This window comes from Hetaerina americana, unplaced genomic scaffold (genome assembly GCF_022747635.1).
Source record: "Hetaerina americana unplaced genomic scaffold, ioHetAmer1.1.p SCAF_145, whole genome shotgun sequence".
Taxonomy (NCBI): Eukaryota; Metazoa; Arthropoda; class Insecta; order Odonata; family Calopterygidae; genus Hetaerina; species Hetaerina americana.
The window spans coordinates 210,261-229,734 of NW_027286570.1; the positions used below are offsets into that span (position 1 = coordinate 210,261).

The 19,474-nt window shown below is 37.7% G+C and overlaps 1 protein-coding gene across 1 annotated transcript; it reads left to right on the forward strand.

Moving 5' to 3' along the window:
• The first annotated feature begins 35 nt into the window (after positions 1–35).
• LOC139686654 (zinc finger C4H2 domain-containing protein) lies at positions 36–13,621 on the forward strand. Its single transcript, XM_071583693.1, has 5 exons — positions 36–714; positions 810–981; positions 1,054–1,232; positions 1,353–1,607; positions 12,136–13,621. Exons 1-5 carry the CDS (start codon positions 659–661, stop codon positions 12,263–12,265), a joined length of 792 nt encoding a protein of 263 aa, XP_071439794.1. The 5' UTR covers positions 36–658; the 3' UTR covers positions 12,266–13,621.
• Positions 13,622–19,474: the final 5,853 nt, after the last annotated feature.

Below are 19,474 nucleotides of genomic sequence, written 5' to 3' on the forward strand. Positions count from 1 at the left end.
AATCGAGGTATCGGAGGTTTTTCACAGTGTATGAACACCGTTCCCCAAAAATACCAATAATTCTTTTCTTTAGATCATTATTTTCGTCTATAGCGGAGCCTTCGGTGAGGGAAGAAGCATATGAAGTCACAAGAAATGTTATGACGATAGTTTTCAGTTGGAATAAACCTATATATGGAATATCAAATTAATGGCATGCTAATCAGTTAACCTTGCTTGCAAAGCACTGAGTAAAATGAAAAGCATTATTTCCTGCCCAGGAAATTAATACTTAATTGGTGAACAATGTATGAACAGCTGTTAGTATAACGTTGGCAGAATAGTTTCTCGGGAGAACATTCAAGTCAGGAGAATGGAAGGTCTAAGACAGGTTATAGTTTATAAGACTATTTATTAATAATATCTACATTAAATTTTATCCTATAATCGACAGCTTCAGTTTTTGGTCCTTCAATAAGCACCAACAGATAGAATTCTTTGTAATAGTCTGCTTTAGTTCGGTCTGCTTGGACTAAGTGGTGCCATGGACCTGTGAAACATTTACGATATCAACAACGCCCCTAGATTTCGACTCGATCTTTTGGAAGGAAGTTCAGGCGTTAGTGGAAGAGAGGTATACAATTTTTCGTCTCAAAGGATTAATAACCTGGCAATAATTATGAATTTGGATGAAAGGTCCATATTTGCAAAGCTCGAAGCAATAAAAGACATAAGGTTTGTTCTGATTTTTTCAACTTAAGTGGCATCCCACTGTTTATTGATCTTCCTTCGTTGTAGTGTTTTGGTATTGCAGACGATTGCCTTTGCAGGATTAAAACTCTTCAGTTAGAGAAAATGAAAACAAATATCATGCATGAAGTGGAAGCGAAGGAGCAAGAAGAAAAATGCCTATCAGAATACAAACAAGAAATGGATCTATTAATGCAGGAGAAAATGGCTCATGTTGAAGAACTCCGCCAGATTCATGCTGACATAAACGCCGTTCGTATCTTAAGAAAACTCTGTGAAAGTGTGTTGTGATATGGTGTACACTTATATCACATTTTTTTCCAGATGGAAAATGTCATTAAACAGGCCGAAGAGTCAAGAAATCGAGCCCTAGAAACTGCGAAAAGGTTACACGATGAATATCGTCCGTTGAAGCATGACATTGATCGTATGAGGAGAGAATATTTAGGGCTTGAACGATTACCCGAGCTGCACGAAGAGGAAGCAGATCTAATTACACCTGAGTAAGTGCCTAACTGGGTATTAGCTGTTGCATAATTATTGCAAACTAAATTTTATTTATGATGAATAGAAGTGCGTTGTTTAATACGCTGGTGGTCTAACGGCAATTGGCCTTGTTGCAGCTACTTTGATCGGCATTCGAAGCCGGAGTGGGGTTTGGATCGGATGGAGGACCAAGTGGGCTCCCTGCCTGGTCTGGGTGCCTTGGCTCATCCTCACCCACATCACTCCCACCACCACCCGCACGCACACCACCCGCCCTCGTCCGCCTTCTTAGCACCCCCGCAGCCCCCACCCCTGCAGTTGGGGCCACCAGGGGGTTCCAAGGCAGACCAGAGACCCCTGCCTCCCGCTCCAGGACCTGCTCCAACTTTCAGGTGAGCTCCGTAAAATATGTTTTCCACATCGTCCCACGAAGTAAGGTTCCTTTTCTCGAACACTTCTGACGTACATGTCCCACAATCTTCATTTAGAAATCCATCATCATCTTGGTTTTCATCAAAAGGGGCAGAGCCATCGAATGTGGGAACGATGGGGAGCTATGTTTAGGGCTGTATCCTTTATGTTGGTTCTTGGATTCAAAATTTCTTCCCGTGAACCCAACAGTGAATCAATCCTAGTTGTGAAGTATCTATTATCTTTCTCTCATGTTTTTCAGTTTGAAGATTGGTTGATAGCAGTTTTCTAATAAACACATTTTCAGTCCAGGCTCTTGTGTTCAGCATAATTTTTACCCTTAACATCAAATCTATACCCACCTGTACTCATTTATACAATGTGTGAAGAATCCTAAGGTTTTCTTCATGTTCTTGATGGTTATATTTCTCAGCACTGCTGAACTTGTATTTATTCTTATTATTTCATACAACTACGTCCACTGTTTACTCTGCTTTGTGTATGTCTTTCACACTCCTTTCTCACTTTCTGTCTTCCATTTGATAACCTTGCTTCCCAATTAGCTGACTTTGAGCATCTTTGTGTGCATTCACTGATTTTCATTGACCTGGATTTTAAGATCATAAGAATGACTCTTAGTGACAGAGGAAAAATGATCTACATCTTGTAAAATAGACCAAGTAGCTATGAGTAAATCGGGATCAAGCAGTGTTGACACAAGAATAAGAAATTTGAGTAATGCAACAATATGAAGTTGTGCCCATTATCTTCTTCAATGTCTTAATTCTAAAAAGCATTAAGTAACATTAAATTAATTGCTTCAGGCAGTTGTATCAAAGAACAATAAATCAAACATAATATATTGTGCTTGGACTTTTCAACTTGAAGAAAGTGAAAATTAAGTACTTCTTGGAGCTAAAAAATTACAAAAAAGACAGCATATTGTTGAAGGCAACACAGATTTTTAAAAATAATGTAACTTTAAATTGGGGAATCAAGAGCTAAAATAAGTAAAGGATTTTCATTGCCGTGTTTGATCTGCAACAGTGGAGTAGCGTGGGCAAAGAAGCTTTACCACTAGAATAAGTACCTACTAATAACTAGCAAATCTGGAAAGAAAGAGAAACTTCATTGAAATTCATATGTATCTGGAACATACTTCTTTACGACAATCAATGAATAAATACAATATTTGTTATTAATCTCTCCTGATAAACTCGGGAGTCTTCAGGCATTCAACATTTAGTAGTAAGAGAGTGTTGTGAAGGCATAGAAAATGGTTGCTCATAGTACAAATTTCATTGACAGAAATTAATCGTGGCATGGAAAGTTAAAAATGATGATAACCTCATGGAATCTTAGGGAGAGGAGATATTTGTACAGTATTGCGTGAAACTTGTATTTGTGAATTACCCTTAAGAACAGAGAAACAAGCTGAAAGGCATTTTGGCCCAGTGATTATGAATTTCCTGGGTTTTACAATGAATAAACATTGGCATATGTGTAGCTGCTAATTTTTAATGTAACAATTCAATTTTCTTTACGTTAAGAGTTAACATCAAAATACTTTCATCTTTTCTGTCGGATCCAAGTGTTTTAACGTAAATTCTAATCTGAAAAAATCAGGGTGTGGCTAATGCACTGGGAAATACGGCAGTGATGATAGGAGAACAAAAAACATTGGGAAAAGATAAGTGGATTTTCAGAGTAGGATAGAAAGAGCAGCAAAAGAGGCAATTATAACATTAAAATACTAAGAGGATTAGGAAACCATTGATTGCAGGGCAGATGATAAAGAGGATGAATGAAAGAAATGGTAAAGATACTAGGCTGCCCAGTGCAGGATTAGAAAAGGAGTGTGACATAGTTGGTATCCAGGAATACTAGGTAGCAAGATACAGTGCTAAGGTAGGTCTTGCAAGGCTAAATAATAGGGATGGATGATAACCTTGCAGAATTATGAGAGAGTTTATGGAAGAATGGACGGGAGGGATTCTTTAAGCATATGCTGCGTTCATAAGCAAGGAATTTGACCCGAGGGTTTCCTTGGATCAAATTCAATCCTCAGGCCAAAAAGACTAATCCAGCAGAATGTAAGAGCTATGGGATTATTAGTTTAATTTGATGTGGAGCAAAGATGGTTCTATGAATCATTAATGGGATGGAGTACACACATAGAAACAGTACAGACAATTATCTAGATAAAGACAAATTTGTGTTTAGAGTGGGGAGTAAAATGGGTGACACCATTGCAATGATGAGAACATTAGCAGAAAAGATCATTGTATATAATGAGAATGTCTCCCTGTGCTTTATAAATTTAGGGAAAGCATTTGGCTGAGTAGAGTGGACAAAGTTGATGAAAATATTGCAAAATATAGCAGTAGATTGGAGGGACTTATTTTTAACTTGTCACCTGATGGCACAAATAAAAGGGGAATTTGGGATAGGCAAAGATTAGTCGGTGATTGAGTGATGGTTGTGGTGCTTTATCCCAGGTATGTACTTTTCAACATATGTGCCGAGGGCATCATCCTAAGGGTGGCATGGGAAGGATGAGGTGGAAATTAAGTGGGCAGAGAGGTGATTAACTTAGGTTTGCGGTTGATGAAGCAATAGTGATTCAGGTAGCCAAGGAATTGTTGTTATAATTGTGTGTTTCAAAGTAACAATGGGTATGAGATGATGATCATCCACAATAGCATAAAAGCAGTCAGATTCTTCAGAAGTGGGGAAGCTAAATTAAATATGTAGGAGGGAATAGTAAGTAGAAAAGTGGGTGGAGAATTAACTAGAGCAGGTGGAGCACTTCATGTTGAAGGATTATTTTCATTTTGCATTCTCAGTGAGAGCATCTGAGTGATGACCTTCCTGAAATGCAACGATATATTTTTTGGTTGAATAAATATTAATATGAAATAAATTAATATTTTCAATTTGATTTATTTGAATCATCAATGCATACTTTTGAACATTTTTTTATTCAAATTATGAATAAAATATATGATATTTTTGCTCAGATTACTAGTACTGGATTTGGTAATTTGGATTGGTAAATTAATCATGTGATTGGTTATTTATTACATGAATGTGATAATGATGTGAGTAATTGGTGACCAATTAAAATTTACTAGTACTCTGGCCAATCCTGCATTATTAAACGTGGTGTCAACAATTACTGTTTGATAAAACCGTTCAAATCAACCATTGAATATATATTCTGATTTATTTATTTGAATTATTGGAAGAAATCCCTGTTTCAGGTACTTAAAAAACTGATTTGTTCCCAGCATTTTTCATACATCTTACCATAGGCAGTAAAGGTTTACAGGTGTTGAATGGGCTTCACAAAACTTTGTGGCACTCACCTGTGTGGAATAGGATGCCGTAGGGTGTGAATGGGAGGCAAGGGCACGTGAAGGGCAGAGCTACCAAATCACTCGCGTTGACCCCAAAATATGCACAAAGCCAATTACAACATTCCTTGACCATGAGAATGTTTGCGGGCAATATTATGCCTGTGTGTGAGCACATATGTTGTCACATTTTTTTCTGTTGTTGTTTATTGTTTTCTTTGTTACTATAATTGGTATAGGGTAGCTATATATGTACAAAAGTTATGAAATGAGATTACTTTAATTATAACTCTTGAAAATAGTAATGTGTATTTTCTCATTTGACTTTTGCAACTTACTACAAGTCTCCAAATGCATAGGTACACACTTGGTCTTATTATCCTGTCAATATTTTTTCTATTGTATTTTTAATCAGCCCCTCCTGTTCTTGCCATTATTTTATTTAGATCGGTAAATAATATTTTTAAGGGCAGTTGACAAACAAAGCCTCACATAGAATATGTTAATAGCCGTTATAAATCCTATTCAATATCAGTCACTTGTTTAATTCATGTCAAAACATGGAGATAGCTACAATTGATGAATGAAAATGTTTGTGATTATCATATTGTCTACGTAAAATTATTCATTTTTATCATTCCTATATTACTTAAACATATCCTGGAGAATAAAATCAATAGTAATTCTACAGTATGCTTTTAATAGTTTATACTTTAAAAGAACTGCAATGAACAATTTAGGATGCAAAGAATGAGAACCTGAAATAATCATATCTATTGCATTAAGGCTTCCTGAAGGAGCTTTTTTCTGCATTTTATTTTAGGCAGCAGGTGTTATGATTTATGAAAAAGAGATTTTCATATTGTGGTTTTTCGTTTTGATATTTCTTATTTTTTATTGCTGTAATTATTCTTAGTTATTTAATTTTTAGTTACATTTTCGATGCATTATGTAAATCACTTTAAAAAACATGGAATTTAAGTGAAGAAGAATAAGGGAAAGAGGGTTTAAAGTTCCCAACAAAGAAAACTGTTCATAGGTGCACTAATGGTGAATGTATGCAGTGACCACCTCACTGTCCGCTCACTCTTTGTTGATCAACTGTGTCGAGGCAATGAACCCTTATGTTCATTTGAAAAATGAGTTCTGTGCGAGTGCCACCAAGTTTTGTGTACTACTACCCCCAATGGACTGCAACCTTGATGTCATGGAAGGGCTTATGTATTCCAATGACCCCTTAGAGCTTTGCTGGTGGGAGAAATGATAATTACTTTTAGTTGGGTCACCCATGTCTGATTGGTCTAAGAGTAGGAGCCGGACGAAAGCTAGTCTTCTGTTCCTCAGTCATTTGGCTGCAAAAGCCGAAGCCCTTTAGGATGGCCATTTTCAGTGACGGCATCATTTTAAAAACACTGTTGAAGCAGGCAATGAGAAGCCACCTTAATTATGTATACCAAGAAATAATGATGGAACTTAATGCAAGTAAAGTCTGGCAAATGTAGGATTTGGGAGTTGCCCCTGGCTGTGGAGGAGGTCAGGCCTTCATGGTCATCATCTTACAAAATCCGTACACAGCCAAGTCAGTAGCAGCAGAAAAAGGGAGGCAGAGGAGGAACACCTGCATGAATATAGGATTTGGAATGTTAGGACAATGATGAGGACTGGGAAGTTGGAAAACAACAAGCAAGAGATGGAGAGAGGAAATATAGATAGGCTTGGGACATGTGAGGTAAGAGGACAATGTAGAGTAGCCATAGCAATGAATAGAAAACTGGGAAGAAGTGTAGTCACTACCAACGACAGTGTGTACACATTTTATGCCTGTTCAAGGTGAGATATGAAGAGAGCAGGGTTTTTGTTGTCTCAGTCGTAACGTTATGGAATTTGCATAACATATTGAAATGAAATAATTGACTTTGTAATTCCACGCAAAAGTGTGTGGAATGACAAAGTCAATTATTTCATTTCATTTCAAGAGCAGGGTTTATTGGATCAATAGTTCCAGGGTAATGTATAATGGAGGGTTGGAGAGTCAATGATTAATAGACGTCACTGAAGTAAAAAAGCGTGGATCTTTCCTCCAAATTTTTTATTAGGCACGACTGATTTCAACACATCAGCATCATCCTCAGGTAACTTAGGTGAATAAAAAATTTGGTGGAAAGATACATGGTTTTTTTACTTCAGTGATAATGGATTTCCACAAAGTTAAGCCTGAAAAAATTGATTACATGGGGTAGCCATGGTAATGAATAGGAAACTGGAGCGAAGGGTAGTGAACATGGTACAGGTGAATGACAAAATATTCTTCGTGGAAATAAGAGTCAATCTAGTGGTAATCAAGGTGTATTTACCACCAAGCAGTCATAGGGAGGGAGTGGTAGATAGTGTAAACGGTCTGTTGCTCAAAATGAATGTAAATAGCCTGGAAGAAAACACCTAATTGTGATGAGGGCTTAGAATGCAGCGGTGGGTGAAGGGAAGTGGGGTTGCTATAATAGGAGGGAGAATATTGGGTAGAGGAAGGTAGAGAGTCAGCTTTCTTGGCAGCATGAAGACAGGTAGAAAAGGCAATGAAATGAATAGAGAAATCATATGAGACAGAGAATGAGGAAGTCCCTGCAATGCTTAGATGTATATAGTAATTGGACACCATCCAAAACATAAAATCAAATAATTAGACTACCCTGAATGAAAAATGAATGTACTTTTCCTCTTTGTTTTCTCTAAATAGGGTGGTACACTTGTTATATTTGCTTCCTTATTGATTATAGTTGTGTCAACTGCAAATTCCTGCATTTTCATGCTTTCTTCATCGATTCACTTCTCTCCTTTAATTTTTTTTACTTTATCTCATTCTTGTATCCTCTATGTACACATTGAAAGTCAAGGTTATTAATGGATGTTTTTGTCCAAATTCTGTCTGTATTTTAGTATCTCCGCTTCACCACATCTCATCACTACCACTTATTCTTTTTTTCCATAAGCATGGTTATGCTATGCTTCTTCAAAAGGATCTTCATCTAATCTTTTATGGCTTTTCCTTATTTTTTCTATTTATTTAATTAAATTAACTTTTTGTAACTTAAATGCCCTTTCTCAGTGATTGAATGGTTGTTCTTTCTTTTCTGTTTTATTTGGAACAGCACTTCATCTTGGTTCCATTGCTCTTTTTCTCAGATTTTCTCTGTCCTGCAATTTATTTTGTGGCTTTCAGTTATCTACTCTTCACATATTTCTTCTTTCCTGAATTGTATCTGTGTTGCTAAGTTTTCCATTTATTACTCTAGTATGTATTGAATGCTGTCCTTGGCCCATTTTCCTATAATCTGACAACCGTTGGTTCTTCATTGTTTTATTTAGTGTTTTGGATTTGAGATGGCACTTCATTAGTACACAATTTTGGTTCCTATCTATATCTGTCCCTAGGTAGCCTTTGAAGTCCTTCATTTAATTAATAAATGCTTGATTTTAATATTTTTGTTAATTTGCAACTGTCATACATGTCATGTCATTTTCCTTGTATATTTTCCATCACTAGTGGTTTTTCAATTCTGTTCTAACCACCAATAATCCATATGGTTTACATAACTCTGAGAGCCTTTTTCCTTTTACATTTTGTTTCCAAGTCAACCTTCCTTATCTTTTTTGCCTTCTTGTTGAATGCTTTCAGTAGTCTCCAGGGATATTTAGATTTTCAAATCACTTTATATTTTTATTAATTTATGGATACTATTGCACAATACTCCACTTCATTGTCACCATAGTCTGTGATTGACGCGGAAACTAGTTACATCATTGCACTCATCCAGAGTATTTTTCCCTTTTAGGTGACCTGTGATAATGATCTTGACCACTGCTCTGGGCATCTCTTATGGTATATTGAGCTTAAGATTTGTAATTATGTTTCGTGCATTTTTACTTCTGCATTCCTTAACATCCTGTACATGCAGATTGAACTGACATTTCAATTGTAAATTGATTGGCACATTCATGTTATGTATTTTATTGAATATTCTGGTCTTGATATCCACATTATTATACATAGATAAGGGTCGCGGTAGTCCAGTGGGTAAAGTGTTGGACTGCTGACCAGAGGGTCCCGGGTTCGATTCCCGGGCAAGGTACTCTAGGCACCTGCAGCTCCAACCAAGCTAAAGTGATTTTTCGGGTACCAGGTCTTCCTGGGAAACCATAACCGGCACAGGGAAAGGAACTGGCCCCCTCCCTGATGTGTGAATTTTCACACGCCGTATAGGGCTTAGTACTGGGTGAACTCTGCCATCACCTACTAAACCGACCTTCGGGTTGATTACTGTGTTTATGGTTTTTTTTATACATAGGTAATCTACCAATTAAAGTAGGTTTTGGATGGGCACAAGTACCAAATATTTCTCTTTTCTCTCCCGACAAAAACAAAACCCAAATCTTAATCAACGATAAAGTCCCTCTTCATCTTTGTATACTTCCTTCCACCCTTCATTCTGTCCATCATACCTATCCTATTCCTGCCCCTTCCTTGTTTTCCTTACTTTCTCCCCTCTATCACCCTCTTCAACATCCCATTGCTGATCACTGTGTGCTGCATCCATTTTTTCTGTCTCCTAATGATTTCTACCAACCATCCCCTCTCCTACCTTACCAATACCATTTTTCCTCATTTGTTTTTGTTTCTGTCCACTTCACTTTCTCCATACCTATATTTCAAAAGTCTCCAATCTGCATCTATCCTTCTCCTTCAATGACCATGTTTCCATAACCTTTCAAAGTTTTAGCAAGCCTTTTCTTGACATCCTTAATCTCCCTCTCATCATTTCCCTCCTGGTAAAAGCTTCTTTGCTTAACGCAATCTTCTCCTTATGTCCCTACTACTTTGACCGTGTTGGTCTGGAACACTTCCGAGATCCGTAAACTGTTCTACCTGCTATAGTATTTGCCCTCCTATTTTAATGTTTAGCTTAGCCTTTTTCCTTCTGGAAAATCACATAACTTCTGCTTTACTAATATTGATTCTCATCCCATATCTATTGCCCTGAGTTTCCAATTCACTCAGCAACGCTTGCAACCCCTTGGCTGACTGACAAACTAAAGCTTGGTCATCAGCAAATCTAACTGATTTTACGAATTCTCCGCCCACTTTCATTCCTACCTCCAGTTCTTCACATGCCTCTTTAATTATTTCCTCCACATATACGTTGAACAGCACCGGTGACAATGGACAACCTTGCCTTACACCTCTTCGTAACACTGCCCATCCAGACTCCCCATTCCCCACTCGCACCTGAGCAGTCTGAGACATCTACAGGTTGTGGATTAGCCTCCTGTTCTATTCCTATTTTCTGCTAAGCATTCATTAGTTTTTCCCAATTCACTCTATCAACTGCCTTTTCAAAATCTACGAAACATGCAAATACGTCCTAATTGTTTTCTATATTCCTCTCTCTCAGTGATTTCATCACTACAATGGCATCATGCGTGCCTCTCCCCTTCCTGAACCCATACCGACATACCCATCCACTTATTAATCATTTGCCCTGATCTCCATCCTATTGCTGATTATCCTTAGAACCACTTTAGCTGCGTGGGAAATCAAATTTATTGTTCTCTATTCCTCCAATGACATAGCCTTCACCTTTTATGGATTAGGGACTAATACTGATCTCACAAAGTCTTGTGGTCAAAGTCCCGCATTACTGAGGAACAGACACTCTGCGGACTACCCATTGTCCACCTCCTAACCTTCAAACTATCTGTCATGGGTTACCCTACTAGGATCAATTCTCATTGCTTCTTCCAGCACAGTTCTAGGGGTCATCAGAACACACAAGCCCTGCCACTGTGGCAAGGTTGTGGTCCATGGGAGGGGAGTTCCACATAGGGAATTAATTTACTTCAGGAATACATATTTCCTTGTGAGTGTTCTTTAAGTTCCCTTATTTAGGCCAATTAAAGGGTGAACGGTGAGCTGCTGCTCCTTAGGATGCATGTGTGGTTTTCCATTCCCTTCCTTGTTGCTGCTGTTTAAGGTAGATTTGCTGCAGGCATCAATGTTTGGTGCAGCTACTTGGCAAGCCATGTCACATTGAGGATGTTATAGAATTTTTAAGGTGATATCAAGACATATTTTTAACACAAGATGTACTCCTAGCTCCTAGGATTAGCACCACTTATTCTGCATGACTGCTATTTGTTGAGCCTATTCTCTTCCACATGGCAGTGGAATACTCTTATATCTAGCGAGCAGGCCCTGTGAAGTTTACCTAGAGATTCGGAAAAGTTGGAAAAACTATTTGTTAAATTTGGGATCAATTGTTTGTTTATGTTCAATAGAGAATGTGAAAATACCTTTATCGTTCAATAGTTTCAGGCTCAGCTTTGTGGAAGTTCATGTTTGAAGAACACAATGTATATTTCCACTGTTCTTTGTGTTCGTACTAAATACAAGTACAAAAATGAAGAAAAGTGGAAATATAGATAGTGTTCTTCATTTAATGGCCTATATTATTCCTCATTCTTCCAACTAGTTTCTGAACTGTGACTGAAAGTAGGTGTACTCAACAATTTAGTGAAAAACAGGTAGATAACTGTGCCTAATACATAAATCATGAGCATCCTGAATCATGTTGTACCATTGATCTTACTTGATGCCGATCCTTTTCCGGTAGATCAGTGGTTCATCATCAGTCACCCTTGCTGGAGATGCCTCTCGAGTATTATCTTATCCTATAGATATTATCCCCAAGTGGGACATATATTTTCATACATTCATTTTTGTTTTCTGAGTGAATAGAATATTTTAGAAGAATTTTTTTTCCTAACATTTTTTTCTTCCATGGATAAAATTTTGGACAAATTAGATGTATGACATGAGAGTGACTGAGTTAAATCTTATCTTTTGGTGTAAGCAAGTAAATTGAGTTTATTTAGCATAAGAGTAAATATTAATGAAGTCTACCACATTCACAGAGAGTAGTTGTACATAGTATGAGCCATCATTTTCCTTTTTTTCACTGTATTCCCTATAACACCCATTTAAAATAAAATTCCATGTGTAAATCCTCAAGTTCATTTTGTATAAGTTTTGTCCTAAAATATTGTACACAACTTCTAACACTATCTCTATAATTTTTATTCTATTTTCTCAATTGAGCAGGCAGCAGCCACCACCAATGAAGTCATGTCTTTCGTGCCACCAGCAGATTCATCGAAATGCACCCATCTGCCCTCTGTGCAAGGCCAAATCCCGGAGCAGGAATCCTAAGAAGCCCAAAAAGAAAGACTGAAAGTGCTGAATTAGATAAGGTAATGCAACTTCTTAGTGTGTAGGCTTTCATGGTGATGTACAAGTGACACCTAGGTTTTCGGTTGGCCCCGGTGTGATTCCATCTGGCTGGACAGTGTCTTTACTGGTTTAACAGTCAGCATCTTCGGACTGGAAGACACCGACTCTAACACCAGCAAAACATCCAGCAAGATAAAATGACGTGGGAGCAACCTGTAAACCATGGTCTCCTCTAAAAATTTTTAAAAGGATTGAAATGGTATGGTATGGTATGACATTCCTCAGTTTATATCATTTCATTGCAAGGCTTTCGCTGAATGGTCTTTCCTCCTTTGGGAAATCCATCTCTTAAGAAACCAACCCTCCTATGTGTTGGAGGATTGTTCATTTTATGTCTCCGGCATATAAATATTCTCTAATCCTTAATGCTGTAAAGTGTATGTGTGAGAATTTGAGGGCCGTAAGTTTAATTTGCCTTCGGCAAATGCATTCTTGAGTTTAAGTATCTATAAATTGAAGAACAAGGTAAACTAGAGTGATCTTATGTGTTCACAAATTTTTCATCTGCTGATAAAGATATGTAATGACTCCTCAAAGCACATATGATCTGTGAGAAATGATAAATGTTGCAAGCATTCAAAGCTCTTTAATTGAAAAAACTTCCTTACCCCTGCCCTACTTAAAACCACGGCTGGTTACTCACTTGAGAAATCCCAGAAAAGTCTGAAATTATTCAATGCCTTCAAATATTGGAAAAAAATGCCAAAATTAAAAAAAATCAGGAATTTGATTTGGAAATTAGGAATATCAGATGGAATTGGGGGCTTCCCTGTATGAAACTGATATTCCTTTTAGTTGTGGGGAAAGGTTGGCTTCTTAGTCCAATTAATGCACAGGGATTGGCAAAAACTGAAACTAAAGTCAGACAATTGTGGCGGTATTAATAAAATAAACAGTAATGAAAGAAGGTCTACCAAAAAAAGCACTTAATCAGATTCCAAATACTGGTTTTACATTGATGCAAGTGATTGTGAATCATGCTTTGAGAATTAAATCTAATCCAATTAGTCTTTCCAAGTTAAATTATATTGTCAAGTTTTTCTGATGCTGTCTCATTTGTTTGAAAACATCTTATGACTCTTGCATCGCCAGCAAAGGTTATAACGTCATGAGGCATTAAGAAATTTATGTATCTGATTTGATTTTCACAATGCTGTGATATCTATTTTCTATTCATAGAATGAATGATTATGCTTCTACGGATGCGAATAATGATTATTCAAGTGTATTTGTCTTCCAAATTTGCAGCAATTTAGCAAAGAGCTGGATATTCCCGAATTAAAATTAGAAAGATTGGTGGTTGTTTTAAAAAATTATATTTGAATGCAGTTCTATGTACTACTATTCATTGGATGCTAATTTTTATTGCTTTAAATAAACATTTTGAAAGTTACTTTAAATTTTTACAAAGACTGTTTTAATCCGTGAAAACTTTTCGCAGTGCAATTCTCAACTGTCTCAATTTCATTAACCCATCATAAGTGCCAAAGTTGCTGCGAGTGACGCTGATGAATGATCCCAAAAATGCCAGTGTCACTCTTTTTGTGATTCTTTTCTAGATAGATGGGAATATGAATAGCAATTAAGTAATTCTTATTTTTGTGCTTCATTCTCTTTCTATGTGCCTCATTTTATAAGTTTCATTAACTTTTCTCATATTGCTGTGATTTTTTCTTTCATTTGAAACGATCCTTATAATTTCATTTACCTTTGCAATAATCATCAAAACTTCATGCAGTTTGCGAGATAAGGAAGATTTTGCTAATGGTCATTTTCATAACTGCTTTGTACAGCGAAATAAATTTTTCCTGTGTCTCAGCAGAGTATTGCTCTCACGGTGAAAACCGTGAGTGTCTTTGAATCATATGACGCTCTCACCTGGGGAGATGTTATCCACTTACACTTGACCCCCCTCTTCAGGATAGATGAGGACCTGATGCCCTCCTCTTGCAATGAATCGAAATTTCTGAACAAGGGGAATATCTTGTAGTGTGGAAATACTATTTGCTTCATGGGTATGCTCTCAGAGTATTTCCACGTGTGAGCTGTAAACAAAAACAAAAGTTTCTCTCTGTTTCAGAGCAGCATTAATTTTGTGCGGGGATAAGTTTTTTTGTTTAATTGCTTCAATTTGCAATACTTAAAAAAGAAGACTATGTTTACGGAAACTTGTAAAATGTTCAGCAAATTATTATAAATAATATTTTCATCAGAATTACAATCTGCCTATCTCCTTAAAATAGTCCGGCGGTGTTTGCATTAAATCAAGTCATTGTGCATCGCCCTCAAATGGTTTCAGTAAGTTCTCTTGACTTGCCTAGTACAAATGCATGATAAATTGATCACAAGTAGATGATACCAGTGGTTTTTTTGTGTAGCGTGACATAAACTTCACGGTGCATATTAATTATTATGCCTAATGTTATTGCATTAGAGCATTATTTTCACAATGATTTTAACGCTAATATTGGTTCAGGAGTAGTACATTTTAAATATAAGTTTGTGGTATTTCAGTGCTATTTAGGTAGTGGTAAATATTTTTTCAGATGATGGTGCTGAGGGCATTTTGTGTGTTTCAGGCTTCGTGTAGACATTTGTGATATACCAATTACTTTTGTGGCAATTTATTTTATTGCTGATGCATTCATAATTGATCATATCTTGTAGGGCATGGGGCACTATGAGTCAATTATTAACTGAAGTAGAAATTAATAAATGTATTACCTAGTTAATTGTAAACATCCAGGCTTATTTTCTCCTTCAACAGAGATGACATGACACTGCTTGCATAGCTCCCAATTGTAATCTTCAGCTAGTTGAAGAATTTGGTATGTTTTGTTGTATGTTGAGGAAATCTAGTTCTATGTAAGCAAGCTAAAAAGTTGAAAGCAGGTATAAATTGAAAAAGGTTTAATTTTGCAATAATTGAAAGCAGGTTACCAGAAAATAGAACAGCCAAGATTTAAAAAATATGTATGTAATATATGGAGGGAACCATCCAATTATGAGTAGGAATAAGTAAGGTTGGTGGACTTTAATGGAATATCGTATGGCTGGGAGGGAAGGGATTGTCAATTACGTAGGTGGGCAAGTGGAGGAGATGAGATGGCCAGCCGTGAGTTGGGCTTGAAAATGAGGAAGATTAAGGAATCAACAAGTTTCACTCCGGGAATGTGATTTGTTGTGCTCAACTAATGAGACAAAATATGATAGTGTTTTTGATGAATAATCATGCCCCAAATGTGGCTTTTTGCATGAGTAGTACATATTCAAGTTCATTAAACATTTTTAGTTTCCAAACCAGGGATAAAAATTTTTTATAAAAGTGACCTTGAAAATCACTTGCATGAGTAAAAACCTAAGGGAGAAAATTAAAAAAAATGGACTTAGCAGTGTTTGTTCAATTTTACTTTACTGTGTGTATCCATTCCATTCTAATCATATATCAAGTGGGTAGTGCTGTTCAACTGAAGTTTCCCTTTTTCCAAGTTTTCAGTTTGTGGCTTGGTTGCCTTCCCTACATGACAAAGATTTTTCTGATGATAAAAATAGAAAAATACGAATCATAGATTGGATGAATAGTGAAAGTGGGTGAGTGCAAACAAAGAAGGGGAAGTATGGGAGATGACTGGAAATAAGGGAGTGCTGGCAGCTCCCCATGAGGCACAACACCTCACAAAAAAGGTTAAGGCCAAGTTACAGCCAGTCCTAATTAAAACTCTTGGTTGATTTATTCTTTCAAGTGTAACTTTTTGGGACATAGTAAACTTTCCCCATGAAATAATGCTCCTTCCTCCTCACTACCCTCCAATCACCCCCCATACTTTCCCTCACTCGGCTCTGTCACATTGTTAGACTCTGCCCTTAATTTCCCCCAGCTCACCCTTCTACTTTTGAGTCTCTCCCCGAGCCTATTCACTAAACCTGATGCATTTTATTTTACCCATCTTGGGAGAAATTATTCTTTTCGTGTTATCTGCGGTGGACATATCATACATAACGTAGGTAGATGAAATCTTAGGAAAACGACTTTTTAAAAAGGAGTTAAGTGTTGGTAATTGGGGGAAATTTGGAGTGCACTTTATTTTGATCCATCGAAGAACATGGTACTCTACTTCCTACTCGACGAAAATCTGACGATGCTATAGTCGCAAAAAAACAGTTTTCAGTAAACTTACTACACCGCAATAAAGCAAATTTTAATCGAATAAAATTCTATACATGCAAGCCTAAGGTGCTGTTTGAGCTCTGCTTTTAATTGAAAAAACGTATTCATTAATCCCTCAAGTGAACTCCACCACCACAATAGCGTCGATTGGGGCGTGCTGTTGTGGAAGGCGAGCATGATCCTGAACCTGATTCCAAAATGTGGCATTGGTTTCAGGCAATGCGTTAGAAAATGCCATATTTGTGTATTCCATTGAACTTAATGATAGAAGGAATAAGTGTACTGTTTTACTTTGTTACAATAAACTTCCTAATTATAATTATGAACTGTCGGAATAGTCTTCGGTTATAAGTTAACCATATTAATTCATTCAGTGTTCGAGTTCCTCCACAGTAGGTCAGATTCATTACCGAAGGGTCGGAGGGACTCAAAATTCGTTCTCACATTTCGATCACCAACTTAAATGAATAGCCATTGTGTTTCACTTCTCGCCGGCTTCGACCTTCGCCTACATTATAGCACCCATAAAATAAGTTAATATTCCCCCGTGTTGAAGTGCTGAGATCAATTGTGTAGAATTTCACAATGGGCAGTTCGGATCTAATCGCAGGAAGCGGTCGTGCCCATGCCATTTCGAAATTCTTCCTTTGGAATATTGAAAAAAAAATATTGTGTTTGTTGATCATATGGCGATGGCGCTTGCAAACAAGAGTTCGCTGTTGATCCGTTCAATTAAGATGGTGCTAATGTTTGGATGACCAGTTTCTGGTGCGCAATCCATGCGCATTCGCCTGCCTCACCTCTTGAACCCTTGCCAACGATGGGCAGGTGAATTCATTCCCGACTTGGACGGCTTAGTGCTCCGAACCCTGCAAGACGCCTTGGAGAACCGTTTTTCTGATGAGTATTTAAAATAAAGAACATACCGACTCCGTACCACCATGGGCAAATACTTGTTCACTGTTGTTTTTGAATGTTCGATTATAGTATGTGTAAATATATTTATTGTGATAAATATTTTAGGGTTCACGAAAATATGCGCCATTAGATTTACTGTACTGTTAATGTTGCCAAAGTATGATTACATTGGTCAGGTGTGGTTCTTCGTTGGAAATCCTTCGTTAAAAATGTTGAAAGTTCGTCCAAACGACACCCACTGAGCGGTGGCGCTGGGCGAATGTTGCCCAGCATCTGCACTCTCCCTGTTTGGGGGGAGGAGGGGCAGAGGGACTTCGCCGCCAGCGCCTCCAACTTCTCACCTTTATTCTGCTGGTGTGGAGCCTTCAACTCTACGCCACAAGCATCGTTAGACCCCCAATTAAATGTTTGGGTATGACCTCTATGGTGGCCACACGTCTAATTGAGTCTAACCATGGCGTGACTTTTAATTTAAGGTTTCACGCCTGCAGAATAAAGGTAAGACGTTGGATGCGGTGGAACACGTTGAAATAATCCAACTATTGAAAAAGAAAGCAACCCTCTTTTAAATTATGTCCAATGTATGTGTATCATTCATTTAATCCCTCTTCTCAACATTTTGTCCCTCCGGTGACTGATCTCCCTCCCCTCGCCCCTTCTGCCGTCCCTGAGGTCTCCAAATCCGTAGCTGGCCCTTGCTCATGCTCGCCCTCCACAACAGCACGCCCCAATCGACGCTATTGTGGTGGTGGAGTTCACTTGAGGGATTAATGAATACGTTTTTTCAATTAAAAGCAGAGCTCAAACAGCACCTTAGGCTTGCATGTATAGAATTTTATTCGATTAAAATTTGCTTTATTGCGGTGTAGTAAGTTTACTGAAAACTGTTTTTTTGCGACTATAGCATCGTCAGATCTTCGTCGAGTAGGAAGTAGAGTACCATGTTCTTAGATGGATCAAAATAAAGAGCACTCCAAATTTCCCCCAATTACCAACCCTTAACTCCTTTTTAAAAAGTCGTTTTCCTAAGATTTCATCTACCTACGTTATTATTTAGAGGGGGTGTATTTTAATGTTTTTTTCATTTTGTGGAAAACGAAAACCAGGTAACGATTGCCAAGGGGAATATTTAAAAAAAAAATAACTAAACTATGGAGACGTAAAAAAAACTATAAAAAAGGCATGAAAAAATCCCTCAACCAGATGTGCGCTACACTGTGTCCTTGGGTTGTATTCGAAACCCCCCGCGGCGGGTTACAGCACTAACTAAAGGCGTAGTGTTCATTGTACTTACACGTGTGCTTCATCCGAAGCTCTTCAACCCCTCCTCTGCCTCCTCGTGTTTCTGAAGAGTACGGCCCTTAGACGTAGAAAATCAACTAGTTTCCTCTCAACGACTTCGATGACGTTCCTCTACTCATTATTACTTGCATAAATGGAAAAGGAACCCGTATCCCACGTTAATTAAGAGTCCATCGAATGTGGCTAACATTTTCCGTAACTTAACCGGAATATTGACTTTCTTCGCTTATGTCGACGTTGTCATCGAGACAGTGAATCACAGCACAAAGTCCAAGTAGGCGTTGAACCCTTTTCAAGATGCGTAAAATCCATTTCACCGGATGCGTAACTTCGAGGAAAATTCATCCAAGTCTCCAGGAAAACAGTAGCCTTTATTTCAACGCTTTCGGTTTGACTCAAAGTCCGTTAGTTACCATAATACCTGTAGATACTCCACAGCTAAAGCAATGGATTGATAAAAAAATCACGTATCTTCTGCGTCGCCGCGTGTCGCACGAGGAGAGCCTTTCGCCACGGGTGTCACAACCATCATGAAAATAGCGACTTACTTCGCTAAGATAACGAGGTCGCTGCCTCAAAGACAGTATCCGCACTAGGGATGTATTTAATTGCAGTATTTAGACATTACGGACTCATTTTGCTATCTGTTAGGCCCTTGAAAGTGATTTTTATTGTGCGTGGCCGTCAATTTTCAAGTGTGCTGACGAACAGTGAAAGATGAAAAGCGTTGAATGTTGTGAATTTCGTCGAAAATGCAGCGAA

Coding starts and splice junctions, on each gene's coding strand:
- LOC139686654 (XM_071583693.1), top strand. CDS start 659: ATGAATTTGGATGAAAGGTCCATATTTGCAAAGCTCGAAGCAATAAAA. Junction 1,233..1,352: donor GCAGATCTAATTACACCTGA/GTAAGTGCCTAA, acceptor GCCTTGTTGCAG/CTACTTTGATCGGCATTCGA. Junction 1,608..12,135: donor GGACCTGCTCCAACTTTCAG/GTGAGCTCCGTA, acceptor TCAATTGAGCAG/GCAGCAGCCACCACCAATGA.